Genomic DNA, 19,874 nt, shown 5'->3' with positions numbered 1-19,874 from the left:
TTGCAGCTCGTTGAACATATAGTGTTTTGTCCAATCAGCGTTCTACAATCTCCAACCACACGGTATGTTGACCAATCGCGCCACTGAAATGAAACGCCCACTGTCAACGGAAAATACAGAGGGACAAAAAGCCGACTACCTACTTTTTACTAGTACCTGCTAGCTTGAAGTCAAACCTGAGCCAAACATGGCATCGATGGTCCTAAAAGCTGCTCATCTCCGCTGCGTTTTAAGAACATGCAGGCTTATAAGCGAGAAACGGACAAGGATAGCAGTATGGTCAAACAGAAGGTATTTCTATACCCGTTCTTAGTCAAAAAAAAAAAAAAAACAATAGCCAAGTGTTGAGCACCTCACTATAACATTCATGTTACGTACGTGTAAGTTCATTAGCAAACTGCTTTATGTGTGTAACACAGGAAAGTTAGCCTGTATTAGTTTTGTGGTTAGGATCATTGTATTAGTTTTGAGTTTGAAACCAGCAATGCATTGTTATGACACTATGACGTAACTGCTCTCTTGTGTTTATTAGTGTGCAGCCTGTTTGATATTTCGTAACTCCTCTGATCAGTCCGTCTCCTTTTGCCAACAGCTATGCCACTGAAGGAGACAACAAGATACCCAAAATATACACCAAAACTGGAGACAAAGGTTGTTTCACGTTTTAACTAAGTAGCCTTAACACATTAAGTTGCAACATACTCACTAGTTCTTACAAATGTCGTGCCCCTTTAAAGGTTTCTCAAGCACATTTACAGGAGAAAGAAGACCAAAAGAAGATCATATTTTTGAAGCCTTAGGAAATACAGATGAGCTGTCCTCAGCAATAGGGTAAATTTTGTACCATTCAGAACATCACAGTCACTCTCAAATTGTATTCATTTTACCTACCAGAATTGACATTTTTAATGTCCATTACAGTTTGGCCAGAGAATTTTGCTTGGATAAAGGTCATACATTCACATATCAGCTGGACAAGGTTTGATTTTTAACTTGCTTTTATTACTTTGTTACCCAAGCATCAATCGGATAGTGGATGTCTTAACTGCATTTTACTCTTTTCATGGCAGATACAGTGCATTTTACAAGATGTTGGGTCCAATATTGCTACCCCACAATCATCTGCAAGAGAAAGTCACATAAGTATGCATTGTCTGGCTATCCTGCTGTACTTAAATTTTAAATCTTACAGCCTTAATCTGATTGGAGTATTTATTTTCTTTTATGATAAGAGAGAACTAAGTTTACTGCTCAGCCTATTGCAGACCTGGAAATTTGGATTGATAAATTTACAGAGGAACTCCCTCCACTGACCAACTTCATTTTACCCGTAAGTCACTTTGAATATCTCAAAATCAGGGTTCTTACGAGGGAAGTTTTTACTCTCTGCACTAAAATATGCACTTTGTATGTCACAGTCAGGAGGTAAGAGCAGCGCAGCTTTGCACCTGGCCCGGACAGTGTGCCGGAGAGCAGAACGCAGGTGAGCTGCAGCATGCTGTTGCAAATCTTGTTAGACCTCCTCAGTCTTGCTCTGATAACTTGTCCTGATTTCTTTGTACTGTTCATAGTGTTGCTCCAATTGTGCGCTCAGGTGAGGCAGATCCAGATGTTGCAAAGTTCTTGAACAGGTTAGTCCAGTCCTTTGAATTTAGTAGTGGAACAATGTTTCTCTATGACTGGTCAAATTCATGTCCCTTTATTTTCATTTAGGCTAAGCGACTATCTGTTCACCGTGGCCAGATATGCAGCCTTGAAAGAGGGTAGCGAGGAGAAAATCTACAAACGACCACAATGACTTGATATTCAAATGAAGAATAACACAAAAGACTTTCTTGTTTTGGGTATGGCTTGTTGTGACTGTTTCATTTTCACTGTTAATATTTGAATAAATCAGCTGTTCAAAGAGGTTTAACTCTGATATTTATTTCCTCTAATAATGTAACATTTTCAGTCAGTATTAAAATGTAGTTAGCAAAGTTTTTAACCAATACAAATTTTTGGTTCTTAACGCTGTACCACAGGTAACATGCCAAATAAATACAGTGAAGGCGATGCATTAGAGAAACTTAAAGCAGTGGAGAAGAACAACTGATCATGTGGGTTTGTAATCACCCAGAGATTGAACTATTGTGAATATAGCTTCTCATCTCAAAGGAGCTCTAGTCACACATTTTGTTTTACTAAAATGCTTTTTTGAAATCTCTTAAACAATACTTAATCACATCAGGGAGGCTCTTAGGGAGCATTCAGCTTTCCTCCATCATGGCTCTGCTATCATCCTCCCACACAGTCACAGGATCTGGCACCAGCCTTTGCTCTTCTGGGACAAGGTGCTGGCCCATGTCATCAGTGACAGATTGCGGTCCTCATAGGGTGGGTAACGCAGACATGTAACACACTCAAAGCGTGTGCTTCTCAGGAGGCATGATTTTCTGTGAGAGAAGGTATCAAAGCTGTGGCGACCATGGTAGGAGCCTGTTCCACTAGCACCTGTCAAAAACATAGTGAACAGATAATGCTGAATTTCCCCTCGGGGATAAATAAAGTATATTCTGTTTTATTCTATGCTATATTTTTCCACCAAGCAGGTGTAACTTCCAGCCTGCTTCCAGAGACCTACCAACTCCACCAAAGGGCAGAGCCACCATAAGGCTCTGAAGGACGCTGTCATTGGAGCAAAAGCTTCCACTGGAGGTCTCAGTCATCAGCCTTGATATTACCTGCATTGCCAGAAACAAGATACTGTCAATGTCAAAGACCCAGGCAATCAACAAGAATTCATTTTTAACTTTGTCCTACCTTTTTATTGCTGGAATATGCATACACACAGAGAGGTTTCTCCCGCTTATTAATAAAGCTTATAGCCTCATCAATATTTTTTACAGTCAAAACAGGAAGAACTGGGCCACAAATCTCCAGCTGCATGATGGGATCATTTTCTTCGACTTCTGTCAGAACTGTTGGAGCTTTAAAGAGTGAAGAAATACAACAGTCAACTTTTGATACAAAAACTAAGTCTCGACAGTTATAGCCAATGCCCCACTTAGTTACCGATATACTTCTCTGCTTCTTTTACTTGCCCGCCCACAGCCAATTTGCCAGATTTCAGCAGCTGGTCTCTTGTACGGTTAAAGACTTCGACATTAACCATTCTGCCATAACTGCTGGACTCTTTGGGATCAGTGCCATAAAAATGTGTCACACAACCTTTCAAGGCCTGCACCAGTTGTGCTTTCACATCTTCATGACACAAGATGTAGTCGGGTGCCACCATGCTCTGTCCAGCATTATGAAAACGTGCCCAGGCAATGCGCTCGGCGGTGGCTTTGATCTCACACTGCTGGTCAACATAGCAGGGGTTCTTCCCAGACAAAACCAGAGTGACAGGTGTGAGTGAGCAAGCTGCAGCCTGGGCAATTTTGGTGCCCTCCTCCTTATTTCCTGGAGATGAGAAGAAATTCAAAATAAGCAATTAACAGCTTCCATATCATAAAATCTGGTCAAGGCTAAGTTTTATCTATACCTGTGAAGAAAATGTGGTCAAATTTGAGTTCCATGACTGCTGGCAAATCATTTGTGCCTAAAAGAGTCACATGGAAGCATTCCTAGAAGAGAAGAAAAGTTCTTAATTAGATCATTTAAATGTTATTACTAGGGATGTTCGATACTATTTTTGCCAGACTGATACCAGTAAGAGTACTCCCTCTCAAGTACTCACCGATTACCGATACCGAGTACTGATTTTACTTGTACTTTTGATACATAAAATTTTGAAATTCACAGGGACAGATCATTTTAATCAAAGACAGCACAGTCACTCTGCCATTAAGTCCAAAATAAAACACAAACAACCCTCTTTGAGTTCAAGATATTTTGTTAATAAATTAACAAAAGTGCAAAATAAAACTAACAACTGTCAGAGTTTAAGGATATTTTAAAATAAACTGAAATGCAAAATAAAACAGTTTACCTGTTAACTCTCCCGGGTTCATTTATGTTGTCTGAACAAGACTTGATGCATATTTGCTGTGGTGTCAAACCACAGCGAGTAGCGGTAACTACTGGCGAGGAAGACTTGCTCCACGTAGGACTTTTTTGAGAATCAGCTGCTGCTGGCAGCCTTTGAGTACCAATACCTTGAAAAAAGGCTGACATCAGCCCATTTCCAATACCAACACCAGTTCTCGCCCATCCCTTGTTATTACCATCTGTCAAACATGACTGCCAGTGGTGAGTTTGGTTCTAGTACTAATGAGAATGAGGTTTGATAACTTTGATCTTAGAAGCAATTTCATTATTTTGATTCTATCTGACATGGCACATAATAAAAAAGCGCCTTCCTTGACTCAGGTTAATATAGACAAGTCATCAGACTCAAAGAACACAAGACCCTTTTTAAAGCATGCGCTCAAAGTCTGAGTGAAAATCCCTCAAAGAGTTAGTCTTAGTAAAAACTTTAGAGTAATTTTTACTTTAAGAGCATGGTTTGTACCCCCTGCCATTACTCACATTGTCCAGGTAGAAAGGGAAGAGTCGATGGAGACACTCTGCTGTGTGAGTGGTGAGCTCAGAGGGGCTGATGATTGCACAGTTTCCTACACAAATTCATTACAATCAGTGAACTTTGTGAGGGACGAATAACACAAAATTAAGGCTAATTAAACAGTTGTGTTGAGTGTCTGTACCTGCTGCGATGGCCCCTACCAGCGGAACCAGACACAAGTGGACAGGATTACACCAGGCACCCCTGATAAACACGACCCCCAGTGGCTCACTAACCACTACACACTCATCCAGCGTAGTGGTCTGTTTAAATCAGCAAAGCTTAAAATTAGGTTACATGAAAACAAAGTGAGAGTGGGATTCAGGTCAAATAACACAAAAAACTTAATCTTAACAAATAGGTCAAGTGAAAGCACAGTTTTAATCTGCTTGACCAACCTAGAACAATAGATTTCTTTGAGTGAGATGGAATCTACTCAGAGGGAAATTGTTTAAATCAAAAATTATTCTGATGACACAAAGATATATTTGTCAAAAAAGAAGAGGGTGTTTTTTTTTCTCCAAAAATAGTCTTACCAGGTTTCTTTCCACATGTTGCTGCTGCATCCACTTCTTTAGGTTGTTGATGGCATGAAATGCCTCGTTCTTGACGAAAATTAGTTCTGATAGAACTGTCTCAAAACGAGGCTGATAAAAACAAGAAGAAGAAAAAACAAGAATGTCAAGTACTGATAACATGGATGATTATCTTAGTTTTAGTTTTCATTATCATCACAACCATTGTCATTGTTCACATCCCCTGTCACCTTTTGAAGGTCTCTGGCAAGAGCATCCACAAAGTCACATTCATTATCCTCCAGCATCCGCACTAAAGCCTCCAGCTGAGCCAGTCTGAAGCTCTCCTTTAGAGTGCGCCCAGCTTGAAAGGCGACTCTAGACCTCTTCAGCAGATCGACACACTCCAAAGGGCAAGTCTTTAAGCACTGTTCCCCAAGCCTGGTTCTGAAAACATCAACATCACTCATTTTAGACACAGAACAATGTAAAACAACATAAAAAAAAATCCTGGTCCCAATCTTATCATCATCATACCTTCTGCATGTTAGACGCCCATTTCTCTGACATGTATAGCATTCTCTTATTTTGTAACTCATGTTTACTCCAGTTAAGTTTTCTGAACTGCTGATCTTCTGAAATGGAGTTAGTGTGTTAGGTGAAGTACAAGCCCCACTGGGAGGCAGGGAGACTCGTGAAAATCCAGTCACCATCAGCCAATCAGATTATGCATATGAACTAACTCACAAAACAACCAAAACTGCGGTTGATAACCTCTAACCTTGTAACTGTACGGTATTATGTGGAGGACAGAAGAGGTGTCTTTTTCACGAAGACGCCAGTTTTTCCGTCCTGCGTTGATATTTTCTTCAATGAATTTAGTAGTTAGGGTACCATACAGTGAATTGTTCTGGTGTATTACCTTCGCAGCGTTTTGAACCACTCTGCTGGAGGGGGGCTCGGTTGATGGTTCATTGTCACTGTGGGACTCACATTTAGAAGATACCTGCAGGAATGCAGCTTCACAACCGCGCTTTCTTTCAACCACACGGTTTACTTCTCGTTTTTCACGGAGTAAATCAGTAAATCGAGCAGCCCCACTCTGATATTCCCCGTGCAAGTTAAACAAAGTCGGCAGAAAATGTGTGGACGAGGGTTACTCCATTCCACCGTTTTCTGTTACCGTTTCAAACTTGTCAGCGAGCTTTTCACAGAGAACACATACTCCCATCATGCATAGCTCTAATGTGTAGTTCTTGCCTTGTCAGCAGGTGTTTGTGATTGTCATAAATTAACATGACATCAAAGCATTTGAATCACTGGTGTCTCCATAAGCTGACTATGTTGTAAATTGATTGATGCTTAATGAAAATGATAGGGGTCTTCTTTTTTCTTTTTTTTTGCAAAAACACACTTAAAGTTGAAGAGCAGCCTTTATAAAAGAAAATCCAAAAAGAGAAGACAACTCTCACATGAAGGGGAAAGACATTTCAAGGAGCATTTTTTATTATTGTTGTATTAAAAGAGTGGATACCCAAATTCAGCATCATCAACAGTCCACTGGTACATCTAAAGCCTCTAAAGCCTACTCATGACATCATTTGGAAAGAGATGAGTCGCCTCATCAGACGAGACAGACAAGCTTGTGAGGTACCTTGCATCCCTCTAACACTATAACACACTTCACAGTAGTGTGTTGTTAAAATTCAGCTAAAGTAAGATCATCCTGTCTTGATTTGTCAGATCTGAAGTTAGTTTAATCTCATCAGTATAATGCAGGTAAATTCAATGCAACTAATGTGTATATATGTGTGTGTGTGTATGTTACATTTTAATTATTTTGTTTTTACATGTTAGTAGCCATTATATTATTTTTTTTATAAACATGGCAATAAGGAACCGTATATTCAAGGGGTTGAGTTACTTACTAACAAAAGTATCAGTACTCATCCATGACAGAAAACATGTCTTTTGCATAATCATAATAAAGAACTTAGTAAAGATTTGACATTTCTTTCATCTCTGTCTCTAAAGGCTGAAGTCCACTATCTGCTAAAGTAAATGAAGTCTCTTTGTAGCTTTAAGATGGATTTGAACCCTGTGTAGAGTAATATTAGGCTTTTAAGGTGACAGTCACCCTCATGTCCATTTTCCAAACAGCAGAAGGTGTGCAACTTTGTCATCCGAGGGTACATCAGATCAAGCAGACACTCACATTTGGTTAACAAACCAGTCCATGACATCATGTTTTGAGGTTTTCAGACCTCAGTGTCTTTTTTCTGCATGGCTTAAGAAGTCCACAGAGATCAGAGAGCATCATGGTAAAAACCCTCCTCTGTATTCATAGTGTTGGTAGAGTGTTTAAGATTCTGATCTTTCTTGTTAGTGGGAGAAGAATAAGTCCAGGTATGTGACCCCATTTTCTATGGCTTGTTTCCAATATGTGGTTATTGGTTACAGTTGAGATCGAGTCAGACATGAGAGAGCACAGGGGGGTGGTTTTGTATGAGGCACTCAGCGTTATTCAAAAGTGTAGTGTGAATCTTCAGTTCTACAAACAAAGACTAACATCATTGATTTAGTACTCTTCTTATTTTGAAGTGGTAGTCAAACACAGATGAAGAGTCATGGATGCTTCCTAGGCAGATACAAATACTAACTAAACACTCCCAGTTTAGTAAAATACAACAGTAAGGACATCTTTCTAAACCAGCAGGGTCTGATTCTTTTTTCGTGTCAACAAATTCTGCTGCTCACCCAAAATGAGGCAGATGTTAAGATTGTTTAAATACTGAGAATTTAAAACCCAGAGGGCTGCCGTCTCTCTCAGGTGGATACCGTGTCTTTAATGGGGAGAAATGGAGCAAGGTCAAGATGATTTTCCTCCTAAATAAGACATAATGTAATCAACACAGGATCAGTGTTATGAGTCAGTCCCCTTTCATAGAGGTTGGACACAAGACATTGATTTGTCTTCCATTTATAAAAGATGCATTATGTTCAGCAAAACATTTTAAGACTCATCCAATATCAGCTAAAACTTGCCTGGATAATGGAGCCCCAGCTTGTAAGTACATTATCAAAGCATCGCTTGGTTTCACTTGAGTGAGTTGACCACGTGTCTAATGGCTTGCATTGCATCTGTATTGCTTTCCAGTTCACTTTAAGTGGGTGTGATAGATCCAATAGTGATTCTGTTAAGCCTGAGAAACAGAGATCTAGCCACTGTATGTCTGTATTTCATCAACTTAAACACACAACATATTGAGTTTTCAGAGTGCGAAAAGGGAGATGCTTAAAATTGGATTGTGCTGCAGAAACAGCATTCCCCTCTGATGAGAGAGTGGAGCTCAACCAGTTTTCAAAGAGAAAAAAGGAAAGTGTATAGATCCTTCATGGTTCCTCTTTTGTTCAAGAGATGCCCTTTGACTCCACATGCGCCGGTCCCAGTAAGACTGTAAGACGAGCCTCTGGTATGGTTCAGGCTGCTGAACACAACCCCCTTGTTGTGAAGATTGTCTTGTTGAGACCGGGTTATGAGAGCTCGAATCCTGTGTTCATGCTAATGGCGTAGCGCAGCTTGTCCCGTAAGATGCTCTTTTTGCTGTAGTTGGGCAGCTTGAGTAGGTTGAAGCAGGTCGATGAAGTGGGAAGTCGACCACCTGGTTCCTTCTTGCGGATGGTGAAAAAGCCCCTGAGGACACTGCCAAGGGTGTCTCCAGTGTCCTAAACAGAGAAAGTGTTCGATTGGTTTGAAGGAACAAACCCATGAGCTGCACACATCTATTTGAAACTCTTTGCTTTTAATCCTTACCTGATCATCCGAAACTTCCACACAGCGGATAGAGAAAGGTGGTTTGAGGTAGGCAAAACCTAAAAGAGGTGGCCTTGAGCAGCTGGTAACAAACTGTAGAAAAAATGTGGCAACAAATTAGATAATAGTTGGCATCTTTCAGAGTGGTTGAAAGCTCTTGGCTGTGATAATCACAAATAAATTGTAGTTTACTTTAAGGAACATAGCCCTCTCTTCAGCTGTGAAGTCACTGGACAGGATGTCCCACAGCCAGATGATGACACGATGGCTGCTGTGGAAACCTCCATAATAGACGGTATGTTTCCTGATTAAAAACAACAAGAGAAGACAAGCTCATCTTACACAGAGAACTCAACCAAGATCATGATTTTCCCATTATGAGACACATTTCCTGGAAACTTTGATGGTACAACTATTGTAGTCACAGTTAAGTCATCTGAAAACATACTTGAGGTCATCTAGATCAATCTCGGCATTGTCTCCAGAGACAAGACGCTGAACCTCAGGTGTGGAAAACATGTGCAGCCACTCTGGGTTAATGATGCTGCGAAAACCCCGTATGAAAGCTGCAGTTTGCTCCTTGATCTGCGTGTGCATCCGGAAGTGAGCCATTAGGTGGATGTAACTGATCCTGCAGGCAATGACAGAGTCAGTCAGTGATTGTTTTATCCACTGTAACACAACCTGCACATTGAGGGCAGCTGAGACTTAAAATTGTTCAAGAACCATTTTTTATATTTTGTTTTTTGTAATCGGATCTAGATTAACATACTTGTTTTCATTGGTGACTGGCATTGTTTTCCCTCCTGGTATCAACTCATGGCAGACAAGCTGTAAGAAAAAATAATGATGCATTTACTTGTTAATTTCATGCTTTTAACTGCACTTCATTGTATCACTTTCTATTCTTACCTGTCCCATAACATCCTCGTCGTAGGACAACGTCAGGCCAAGGTCCCCAACATCTCCATCATAGCGCTAATAAAACAAACGGACAGAATCAAACATGTGGTGGGGATGGAAAGGTGTCTGGTTAGGGGAAAGTAAACTGTCTGGGTGCATATACCTTTATTGAAGTGAGGTTCTTGTAAAACTCAGAGTCCAGTGAGGGCAGCTCATCGATGGAGCTGTAGAAAGTGCTGTGATGGTGACCCAAGACTTGACTGAGGAAGAAGGAGGCGAAAGGGACATCCACAACAATGCCCTGAATACAGAAGAAAAACTGTTAGACTACCACCCAAAACAAGAGTAACAGAGTTATAAAAACAAATGAGGGCTTCTTCAAAAAGCAAAATATACCTCATAAACTGCTTTTCCGAGCATCTTCCCCACAAACTCAAACAGCTGTAAATGGTTCTCATGGATGTATGACGTTGGTGAAGGATACAATCTCTCATTTCCACTTGTAGTCTGTAGTAAAAATTTACAAAAACAGTTCACTCAAAATTAATAGCAAATGTGTGATGCCTTAAAAAAATATTTTCAACAGCTTCTTTTTACCTTGAACAGGTTGAGAGCAGGATTGAACACTTTTTTAATGATTTCTTCCAAAAACTCTTTGAACACACCATCCTGATCAATACCAGCCTCGTCTACGCCAAGATCATTGACGAACTTCACACGAATTACACCTTTGATGGAATTCACTGGTAATCTGCGGAGTTGGTCATATCCATCCTAAAAATGAGGGGAAAAAAATTGGGTTTTTTCGGAAAAATTGACAAATAATAATCTCAATGAAAATAACTGTCTAATCTGTTGACACCATACCTCCAACATCCGTGAGCGGCGAATGGTGATGTGTGTGACGTGTGGTGAAGCAGAGCTCGTTTCTACCAATCCTAGATTTTCCTTTTCCTTTGTGACAATGTTCCTGAACAGCAGCACTCTCTAAAGACAAAAAGAACAGTAATTATAGAGCTGAGCAAAGAGGACACTGCTTTAAACTGAATGACTGAGTTCACTCACATTTTTATGTGGAATGACATGTGGGATGTACTGCAGTAACAGCTGAGCTCTCTTCTTGCCTTTCTCCAGTTCTTGGAACAACAAGCTGGGCTTTAGGTCCCTGAATGCAACATCACACAAATAGACGTTGAACTTTTCAATGTTTGTGAAAAAACAGGTGACAAGTATATTAACAGCTGATTGTATTTACTTGCGCAGCCAGTGCTCATCAGGGGTAAACCGGCGTCTGCAGTCCCGCTCATACAGCACCATCAACCAGCCATGAACACTGTGGAACAACTCCAGCTTCTCTCCCTTTGCATTTTCTATTAAAATACAAAATAAAAACAGGTTTCCCATCAAATTTGACATTTTTAATTTACTGATATCTTCACGAGTTTCAAGAATCAGCAAGGTCCCAAACTGACCTAAGATGCCGTCCCAGATCATCTTGTAGACAAACGTGTTCAGAAATGAGGAAATGGTGATGAGTTCTTCTATCTTGAAAGATGTTTGTTCTTCATAGACTTCAATGTCATCCAGAATTCTGTAAAATATCAGCAATGTGTCATAAATGCCTTTACAGCATTGGCCATCCTGTGCACATCACCATTCAATTAAATGAAGTTACGTGATCAGGTGACGTGAGCAGTCGCAGAATAGCATGAGCATAGCCAGGAGCTGCTTGGACTCATCAGTGTCATTGTTTAGACACTCCATGAAGAGTTTGAGGCCTCCCTGAGGGCCGAGCTCACAGATGAATGCCCAAAGTTTAGGCAAAAGGTCATCAAGGTGTGTCAGACCTTCAAAAAAAAATTGTACAGTTAGAATCTTTATGATAAACCTAACAAGATTGTCTGAATAGACAACATTTGATCATGGTAAAAAAAAAAAAAAAAGTTGTTGTACCAACCAGTGAGAATCTGAAGTCGTATTTGGGTTAGTGTGGACAGAGCTGTCTGGTAGAGCACACAAATGCTGCAAACTTTCTGAACTTCAGCTGAATCAACTCGTTTCCCTCCAACTGGTTTCAAGATGTTGCGTACAGAGGCCGACTTTTGAAACGCCCGCTTGAAGAGGTCTATCAGGATACAGAAACCAAACACTATGATGTAGAGAACTTAACAGATGGTCTTTATATTGAATACTTAAAAAGTTTGAGCTACAACCTACTTTTAACTGGTAGATTGTTCTGTGATGTACTAGGTTGAGCAGGTGGGGGAGTGGGCTCCTGACTTTCCAGCTTTTTAGAGAGGACATCGCTGAAGAGTGTCCGAATGACAGTAACACCCCACAGGTACTGTAGCTGTTTAGTGACCAGTGGCATTGACTCATTCAGACTGAAGAGAGAACCAGAGGGGCAACGTCACATTGCTTTTGCTCAACAAGTAGTTCTGAAATTGTGCTACACTGTGACTGAATATTATTTTCATCACTCACCCATAGTCTACAGTTTGGGAGAACCAGCCTAGGACAGGGTGCCAGTGGGTGAGGTTTGACTTTTTTTGGGACACATATCTCTGGCAGTAAGACAGCATGTCAGTCAGGTCCTTAACAAAGTGGTTGGCTTCTTCTTCTAGGACTTTCTCATTCAGATAGCCCAGGTGAATCAGGTTTCCTGTCATTAGAAAAACACAGCTGTGGTTTAACAATCTACAGTACAAACAGTGATCCCTTCCATGTACAAAAAAAGCATACATCAATGACAGAGTAGCTTTTATTTATTCAAAACCCAGTACCAAGAAGGCAGAGTGTGTGGCTCCCCTCAAGACACACACAGATGTCCAAACACTGTTCTTCTCTGCTAAGGAACAGAATGAACTTCCGCAGGAGGTCATGCGTCTGGGTGGAAGCCATGCACTGTTGAGACGAAGCAGATGTTAAAATCTATTCTCTAAAACTTCACAATAAAGGGCCATTATACAGTTTGATGATGTGTTTCATACTTGAGCTCTTACCTCTGGGGTGAGGACATTAAGGTGGGATACAACAGCTGGAACTGACATGATGTGGAGGAGGAATGATCTTAGCAGGTTATCAGAGAAGTGAGCAGCAATAACCGGCCTGAAACATAAAGTAAAAAAGGATTAAAGTAAAAACTTCAACATAATAAAAACACAAAGAAAATGTAATGGAACATAACTCCCTCCACTTACTACAATGACGACTGTAATGTTGACCTTTGTTTCTAACCTACCTTAATGACAAGGTGAATATAGCTGTCAGAGTTCCTTTGGAGAGAGATGGTTTGGAACGAGCTAATCCATTGGTGAGCAAAATCTACACAGGAAAAGTCAAAAGATGTAAAATGTGCATTTCACTCAGAATGACACAAAAAAGTATCCATGCCTCTTAAAAAAAATTTCAATAACACTTATAAAAAGTTAAGAAATAATACTAAACCTCGAGTACTGCATAAAATCCCTTTTGATTGAGATGGCCCATTATATTTTCACAAATCCTTGTCAAAGCTGGTCTGAGTGCTTCTCCTAAAAGAAAAGGGGAAAATGTTGTTTCTCTTTGCAGGAAGCATGTTTTGCAATAACAGAAGTTATGTTTATAATACACAATTTCAGCCTCTCTAAGACTCACCCTTCCCTCTGACTATTCGCCAGGTTGAGGTGTCTGTGAAGGTCACCAGCATGGTGAGGTAAAGCGTAATCATTTTATTGTCCTGGAGTATGTCAGGCTGAAAGCCAGAAAACAGTGATATGTTCAATTCAAGTTGTGAAACTACTATTTGAATAAAGATTCCAGCTTTAAATCAAGACTAACCTTTAAACTTTTTATTCTCTGACAGCAGGTCCACAGCACATCTTTTATCTGTTTGAGCCAAGGAATGGTGAGGTCTTTGGAAAGCGCCAGGGAAACATACCAGACCTTGGGGCAGAATGTGAGAGCATTCATTGAGAAAGATCTTGCAAAAAAAAGATGTCTTCAATAAAAAAAAGAAAAAACTTGATCTGGCAAGGATACAAGTATAGTCTCACTTACTTTAGGTTCATTTTCAACCTCCATGCTCGCAAGAATTGCTCGACACAGCTTCTCAAATCTCTGTGAGTAACAAAGTAAGAGTCATTTGAGTCTCCAAGCCCTCAACAAGTTTGGGAAATCACTACTGTCTACAACACTTTCCGATGTAAGCATTGACAGGTAGGAGACTTTTCAGTTGTGTTTTATTTTTCTTTAAGTAAACTTGAGCCATTTACACTCTTTTAATATGTTTATCTTTACAGCGTAAAAAACAACTTACCATCTTGTCCTCTGGAGAATATATGAAGAGTAATTTCCGGGCAATTTTGAAAATTGAGAGTGCATTTCTTTTTGTTGCCCCAGTTTCAGAGGCTTGAAAGTAGTCATCAACATCTTGTCTGGTCAGAATAAAAGAGGAAATTACTATGTCAATGATTTTAGCATGGAGATAAGGGATGACGGTTTCATTTCAACCAAACAGGTATTATTTGACTTGTGAAGTAAAAGACAATTTAACTCGCAGAGCTTGGTACATGGAATCAGAGAATACCTTAATTGCTTCTGGAGTCTGCAGCGGCAGAGAAATCTTCTGACTAGTGCCTGGATTTGGATTGCTGCTCTCTCCTTTTCTTTCAGTCCTTTCCTTTCCTCCCTTGCCTGCCTGGCTTTGTCCAGGAACTCAGACTTGGAGCTTTGGGGTACACTAAACATTGTGCACCCTAGAAAAAAGGATCACACAATTTAACTGTATCTTATTAATCCGCATTATTGGATTTCATTTCAACGGTGTATTCAAAACTGTTGTCTCTGCCTTTAAAAACTGTCAACTGTAAAAAATAAACCGTCTTTACAGCTGCATATTGTTATTGGCCAACACAATAACGAACTTACCTGCGATATTCCTGAAACGAAGCTCTTCGGTTTGGCCTTTGGGCTCACCTTGGGCTATACCTCCTCAGTCATTTGGTTGTCCTTCAGGTCCAAGTAAGAGGAAAGCCAAACGCGAGATGAAGACTAACTTGCCATCTCTGGAGCAGCGGGTGATACAGTAAAGATGGAGCTGGGATAGTTAGCTCACTGGGCTAGTTTGCCGCTTGTCGATCTGATACTGTTTTGTGAAGATTCTTTTCACGCTATGTTGGGGATATGCTTGATCACAATATGCTTGTGTTGAATCTGTTTTCAATGACAGCTCCAAAAACACGGGCAATATACCGTATCCATATGTAAACAATGAGAAGGGATCCGTACATTGACTGCAGCCATTAATCCCCTGTGTCGCATTTAATCTTTCCGGGTGGTTTGTCGAAATGTTTAAATCGTTATATTAACGTTTTCAGTAACAGACAGACCGTGATATATCAGACTGCCTTTGGTCGAAAAGTAAAAACAGCAACTTTACCTCGAGTGCTGGATAAAGCTTTCGCCCAGTGTACTGGGTGGGTGGCGGGGGACTGTTATGAGTGTTACACTCCTCAACAGCGGAAATGTGCAGGTTAAGGCTAGTATAATAAAGAAGTTTTCCCCTATCTATGGGGGCACAGCCTTTACCCTTGGAGGTGGCCAAAGTGTACATTTGGAATAAGAAATTGCTTATTTAATCAAACTTTAATACTTAGTGACATCAAACAAAAAATACCAACTGTCTCTTTAAATAGAGTAATGAGTGTTGACGTAATCTTATAAGTGCGTAGCGTTCGGCCGGAAGGAAGTGGGTGTTAGCTGACTGGCGTTAGCGAGCCACAATTCACAAGCCTGTCGCGGGTTCTATGGTAAATATTCTTTTATCAGAGACCGTCTGTAAACATACTTTTATATGACGATAAAATAAGCTCGTGATAATAACCAGCGTGATATTTTCTTTGTATTTATCCTCATTCGTGTTAACAAAGGTATTTTTGGGATGCTAACTAGCTATCGAGCTAGCTCATCAGCCGTGGTAATCTGAAAAATAACTACTCAATGATTTTTGGGTTATGGGTGGGAGTTTTATGATACACAGAGTTCAAAAAGAGTTTTTAATCTTTGAAAAAATTAATAACAGTGATATGACAATAATCTTTTGTTTCAATAACGCTTTTGTCGTTGCATAGTAAGTCCTGTTTCAACATTTGGTATAGCTGCTTAAAGCTACCGAGAGTTTTCCTGAGAAAGGGATCCCAAATTTTTACTTGAAGTGCGAAAAAAAATACGCCATCTTAAATATTATTTGTATTACAAACGTTTAAGATAAATATGTTTTTTTCGATCTTTGTTTGTATTTGAAGATATAAACAATGAGAAAACTAATGTGAAAGTCCAAGATTTAGAACAACACGTTTGGGCAGTTATATACCAAACACATTTGATGTTTTTTAAGATAATGTAATAATGGTACTAATAGCACATTCTATTTAAAAGCGCCTTTCTGGACACTCAAGGTCACTTAACAGTTTAGAAAATGCAATTAAAAAGAGACAATCACAATAGAAATAAAATCTAAAACCAATAGACAAAGGTAAGCTAAAGTAAAATAAGCCAGAAAGAAAAATGCAATTTGTTTTGTTTTTTGTTTGTTTGGTTGTGTGTTTTTTTTTTTACTTTAAGTAAATGTTTTAATAACTCAGTAAATGTGGAATGTCAAACTGCATTTCAGCATTCTACTCTATTTTTTTTGTCTATATGTCTGACTTTAACATAGTTCTAAAACTTATTAAGTTTAATATTTAAGGCACATATTTTACAGAGATGGTTGGTTATGGTTCATAGTTTTTTAACACTTTTTTACAGCTGCGTGTAGTCTCAGTTCCTTTATTTAGAGTGAGGACCACAAGAAACAGTCAAAGAGGTTTGGGGCTAAGTGCTGTTAACAGATCAGAAAAACTGGGCAATGAACTAAAGCATTGTTGGATTAGGTCAAAGTACAAAATAACATCTAGATTATCCCAATAAAGCAGAAATCCTCTTTTAATGTTTCTTTGAATTTAACTTCTTCCTCTCTAAATCAAACCAATGAGGCAAAATACAAGTCCTAAACTGGATGTCCTTCTATGTTTTATTTCTCTATGTCACAGGAAGAGATGTCAGGAGAGAGTGTGGTGAGCTCGGCAGTGCCAGCAGCTACAACCCGGACTACATCCTTTAAGGGCTCCAGCCCCAGCTCTAAATATGTGAAGTTAAATGTTGGTGGTGCACTGTACTACACTACAATGCAAACACTAACCAAACAGGACACAATGCTCAAAGCCATGTTCAGTGGGAGGATGGAGGTCCTCACAGACAGTGAAGGTGAGCTATTATTTCAACCAAAAAATCTTCAAATAACATGAAGGATTAACTCATGAATTGTATTGTTTATTGATGTATGCCTAGATGATGTATCACCATTTTAAACCAACAGGATGGATCTTGATTGATCGCTGTGGAAAACATTTTGGAACGATCCTGAACTACCTTAGAGACGGGGCTGTGCCGCTCCCTGACAGCAGACGGGAGACAGAAGAACTGCTCGCTGAGGCCAAGTATTATCTTGTCCAAGGCCTGGCTGATGAATGCACTGCTGCCTTGCAGGTACCACAGGCAGCAATCATTTACATGGCGCAGTATATTAATATCCGTACTTGTTACTAGGAGTGAATGATAACTAGTTTGACTGTTGCAACTGAGAGTAAGTAGGAGGGGAATTTGATTTTAAAACAAAAACTGAAAGGTCATGGGTGCTGCATGGGCTCAGTCCATTTGGAAATGGCATGGCCAGCATAGATCAAAAATTGGAAACTGGGCTGATAGCTGGAGAGGTGTCAGCATGGTTTCCTGGGCACTGTCGAGGTCCCCTTGAGCAAAGCACCAAACCCCCAACTGCTCAGCGGGTGCTGATGGTACAGCTCCTTCACTCTTCACTCTCCATCAGTGCATGTTTCTGTGTGCAAAAAGTGCTGTTACTGCATGTGTCTGTAGATATAGCATAATTCATTTACAGTGAAAATTTTATTTTCCCCCAAAGGGAATTAATGAAGTATTTCTACTTTTTCCTCAAAAGATCCCAATAATGAGCATTAAAATTGTATTATGAGTTGGTCAATTTATTTAACAGTGTCTTGTAGTATTTGCCTGTGATAGTAATCCTTTCTGTTTCTAGACACATTTATGTAAGGGTTTCACATATGGATCTTTAATGTAAATAATGTATTTTCTGCAGAACAAAGAAACTTATGAACCCCTCTGTAAAGTGCCTCTGATGACATCTTCTAAAGAAGAGCAAAAGCTTATTGCAACATCTAATAAGGTTGGTGGTGTGGTTTTTCTCTACATGTGTTGCAAAATTTCTAGTTCTCAATATCAAGCCATCTATGCCAATTATACTTTTTTTTCTGAAAACAAACTCTTTTGTCCTTACAGCCAACTGTCAAACTGCTGTATAATAGGAGCAACAATAAATATTCATATACCAGGTGAGGGTTTTATTTGTTACTTATACCCTGAACTTGGATAAAAACCAAATAAAGTTTGATCAATAAATTCTTGTATCATCTTCCCCAGCAACTCTGATGACAACATGCTGAAAAATATTGAGCTGTTTGACAAGCTGTCATTGCGGTTCAATGGTCGAGTGCTCTTCATCAAGGATGTTATTGGGGATGAGATCTGTTGTTGGTCATTCTATGGTCAGGGCCGTAAGATTGCTGAAGTGTGCTGCACCTCCATTGTTTATGCCACAGAAAAGAAGCAGACAAAGGTAAGGATTTATTTGTAATTTTATACCTCAGGCAAAGTTTTTGTTTTCTTGTAAGAAGAACGTGACAGTATGCTTTCTAATTATCTTGTATATCCCCCTTTTCCTCCCAGGTTGAGTTCCCTGAGGCTCGAATCTATGAAGAGACCCTCAACATTCTGCTTTACGAGTCCCATGATGGGAGGGGTCCAGACAACGCCCTGCTGGAGGCTACAGGGGGCGCCGCTGGCCGATCCCACCACCTGGACGAAGATGAGGAGCGAGAGCGCATCGAGCGAGTTCGTAGAATACATGTCAAACGACCTGATGACCGCACTCACCACCACCAGTGACCTTTCACCTGTGACCCGTCAGCCTGTGTCTGTGACCCCAAACTGTCTTTGCACCACGCTTGTGCCTTAAATCACCATGCGCCTCTGTTTCACCTCCTCTATTATTTTACCAGCTTTTACTCCAGGAGATCACTGCAAGATGTGTGTGTACGACACTGTGTAGTGGTTGAGTGATTTTATGAGAGTTTATTTGTTGTGGGGTCTTGTCCATTGTTTGTCATGTTAACTTCTGTCAGTATTCTCTGCTAGATTTCTATTGACCTGGCTTTTGCATTCACTAATGCAAGCAAGAGTTTTTGTGAGTAAGTCTGTGTAAAAAACAATCCGATATTGTCATTGTGAGTCTTGTTATTTGCGGTTCCAACTACATTACTTTGAGGAGAACAAGAATATATAGCGAGTAAGCAGCTAAAATTTAATGAAGAGTAATTTTGTTTCTCCTTGCGCAGGCTCTGATGGGTCTACTGTAAGCTTTTCAGTAAATTAAGTATTGTACACAATGAGGCCACAAGATGGCACTGTTTAACTCTTAGATGATGTTACAGAGGCTGTTTGGCAGCTGACGGATTATAGCAAAAAAAATCTTTAAAATTGAAAACTTTTTTTATACAGTTATTTCAAATGGATGCAGCATTTCACTTGAGTGCTTCTTTCTTATTTACTTTTAGCATTTATTTTATTCACTTCACTAAATGTTCATTATTCTCAGTGAAGGGAACTTGAGCCGTGATCAGTGGTGTTAAATGTACCGGGGGGTGGTTGAATGATGGATGCTGAGGTTGAAGTGAATGACTGTAACTAGAGAAGCCTCTGGTAGGAAGGGAATCCTGTCTACAAGCCTCTAACAGGGAAAGAAATTAGACCTGTCCTTCATCACTGCATTCATCAGAGAATGAACTGTTTGCACACAATAGATTTCAGTTGAAATATGAACAATCACAGTACTTGTAGGTCTGTTGTACAGAAGTGAACATATATGTATGTTTTATATTTATACATACTTTATCACAAATAAATTTCTAGAAACACGCCTTTT

General features: G+C 39.8%; 4 protein-coding genes across 4 annotated transcripts; 2 read left to right on the top strand and 2 right to left on the bottom strand.

The window, feature by feature from the left end:
• Positions 1 to 123: 123 nt before the first annotated feature.
• On the top strand, positions 124 to 1,904 carry mmab (metabolism of cobalamin associated B). Its single transcript, XM_074671402.1, has 9 exons — positions 124 to 291; positions 593 to 651; positions 738 to 831; positions 922 to 979; positions 1,071 to 1,143; positions 1,233 to 1,330; positions 1,419 to 1,483; positions 1,572 to 1,631; positions 1,714 to 1,904. Exons 1-9 carry the CDS (start codon positions 188 to 190, stop codon positions 1,796 to 1,798), a joined length of 696 nt encoding a protein of 231 aa, XP_074527503.1. The 5' UTR covers positions 124 to 187; the 3' UTR covers positions 1,799 to 1,904.
• A 385-nt stretch (positions 1,905 to 2,289) lies between these two features.
• On the bottom strand, positions 2,290 to 6,290 carry aldh3b4 (aldehyde dehydrogenase 3 family, member B4). Its single transcript, XM_074671401.1, has 10 exons — positions 5,984 to 6,290; positions 5,313 to 5,508; positions 5,083 to 5,193; positions 4,689 to 4,809; positions 4,513 to 4,598; positions 3,527 to 3,608; positions 3,055 to 3,444; positions 2,803 to 2,969; positions 2,624 to 2,723; positions 2,290 to 2,493 (listed from the first exon to the last, which is right to left on the bottom strand). The coding sequence occupies exons 1-10, from the start codon at positions 6,034 to 6,036 to the stop codon at positions 2,294 to 2,296; spliced, it is 1,506 nt and encodes a 501-aa protein (XP_074527502.1). The 5' UTR covers positions 6,037 to 6,290; the 3' UTR covers positions 2,290 to 2,293.
• A 235-nt stretch (positions 6,291 to 6,525) lies between these two features.
• Positions 6,526 to 15,316, bottom strand: ube3b (ubiquitin protein ligase E3B). Its single transcript, XM_074671306.1, has 27 exons — positions 14,687 to 15,316; positions 14,346 to 14,514; positions 14,076 to 14,193; positions 13,817 to 13,876; positions 13,598 to 13,702; positions 13,415 to 13,511; positions 13,226 to 13,311; positions 13,020 to 13,102; positions 12,781 to 12,886; positions 12,562 to 12,682; positions 12,263 to 12,440; positions 11,996 to 12,162; positions 11,736 to 11,903; positions 11,454 to 11,625; positions 11,251 to 11,369; positions 11,034 to 11,148; positions 10,844 to 10,943; positions 10,646 to 10,765; positions 10,376 to 10,552; positions 10,175 to 10,285; positions 9,942 to 10,079; positions 9,788 to 9,853; positions 9,648 to 9,706; positions 9,324 to 9,506; positions 9,068 to 9,179; positions 8,876 to 8,968; positions 6,526 to 8,787 (listed from the first exon to the last, which is right to left on the bottom strand). The coding sequence occupies exons 2-27, from the start codon at positions 14,504 to 14,506 to the stop codon at positions 8,596 to 8,598; spliced, it is 3,207 nt and encodes a 1,068-aa protein (XP_074527407.1). The 5' UTR covers positions 14,507 to 14,514; positions 14,687 to 15,316; the 3' UTR covers positions 6,526 to 8,595.
• A 153-nt stretch (positions 15,317 to 15,469) lies between these two features.
• On the top strand, positions 15,470 to 19,867 carry kctd10 (potassium channel tetramerization domain containing 10). Its single transcript, XM_074671308.1, has 7 exons — positions 15,470 to 15,567; positions 16,849 to 17,062; positions 17,175 to 17,344; positions 17,973 to 18,059; positions 18,173 to 18,225; positions 18,314 to 18,509; positions 18,620 to 19,867. Exons 1-7 carry the CDS (start codon positions 15,565 to 15,567, stop codon positions 18,836 to 18,838), a joined length of 942 nt encoding a protein of 313 aa, XP_074527409.1. The 5' UTR covers positions 15,470 to 15,564; the 3' UTR covers positions 18,839 to 19,867.
• Positions 19,868 to 19,874: the final 7 nt, after the last annotated feature.

The sequence above is a fragment of the Halichoeres trimaculatus genome, unplaced genomic scaffold, assembly GCF_033239565.1.
Source record: "Halichoeres trimaculatus isolate MK-OKI-2021-1 unplaced genomic scaffold, fHalTri1.1 fHalTri1_scaffold_5, whole genome shotgun sequence".
In the NCBI taxonomy this organism is placed as follows: Eukaryota; Metazoa; Chordata; class Actinopteri; order Labriformes; family Labridae; genus Halichoeres; species Halichoeres trimaculatus.
Note: the sequence above shows the minus strand (reverse complement) of the source record. Positions and strands in the feature narration are given on the sequence as shown.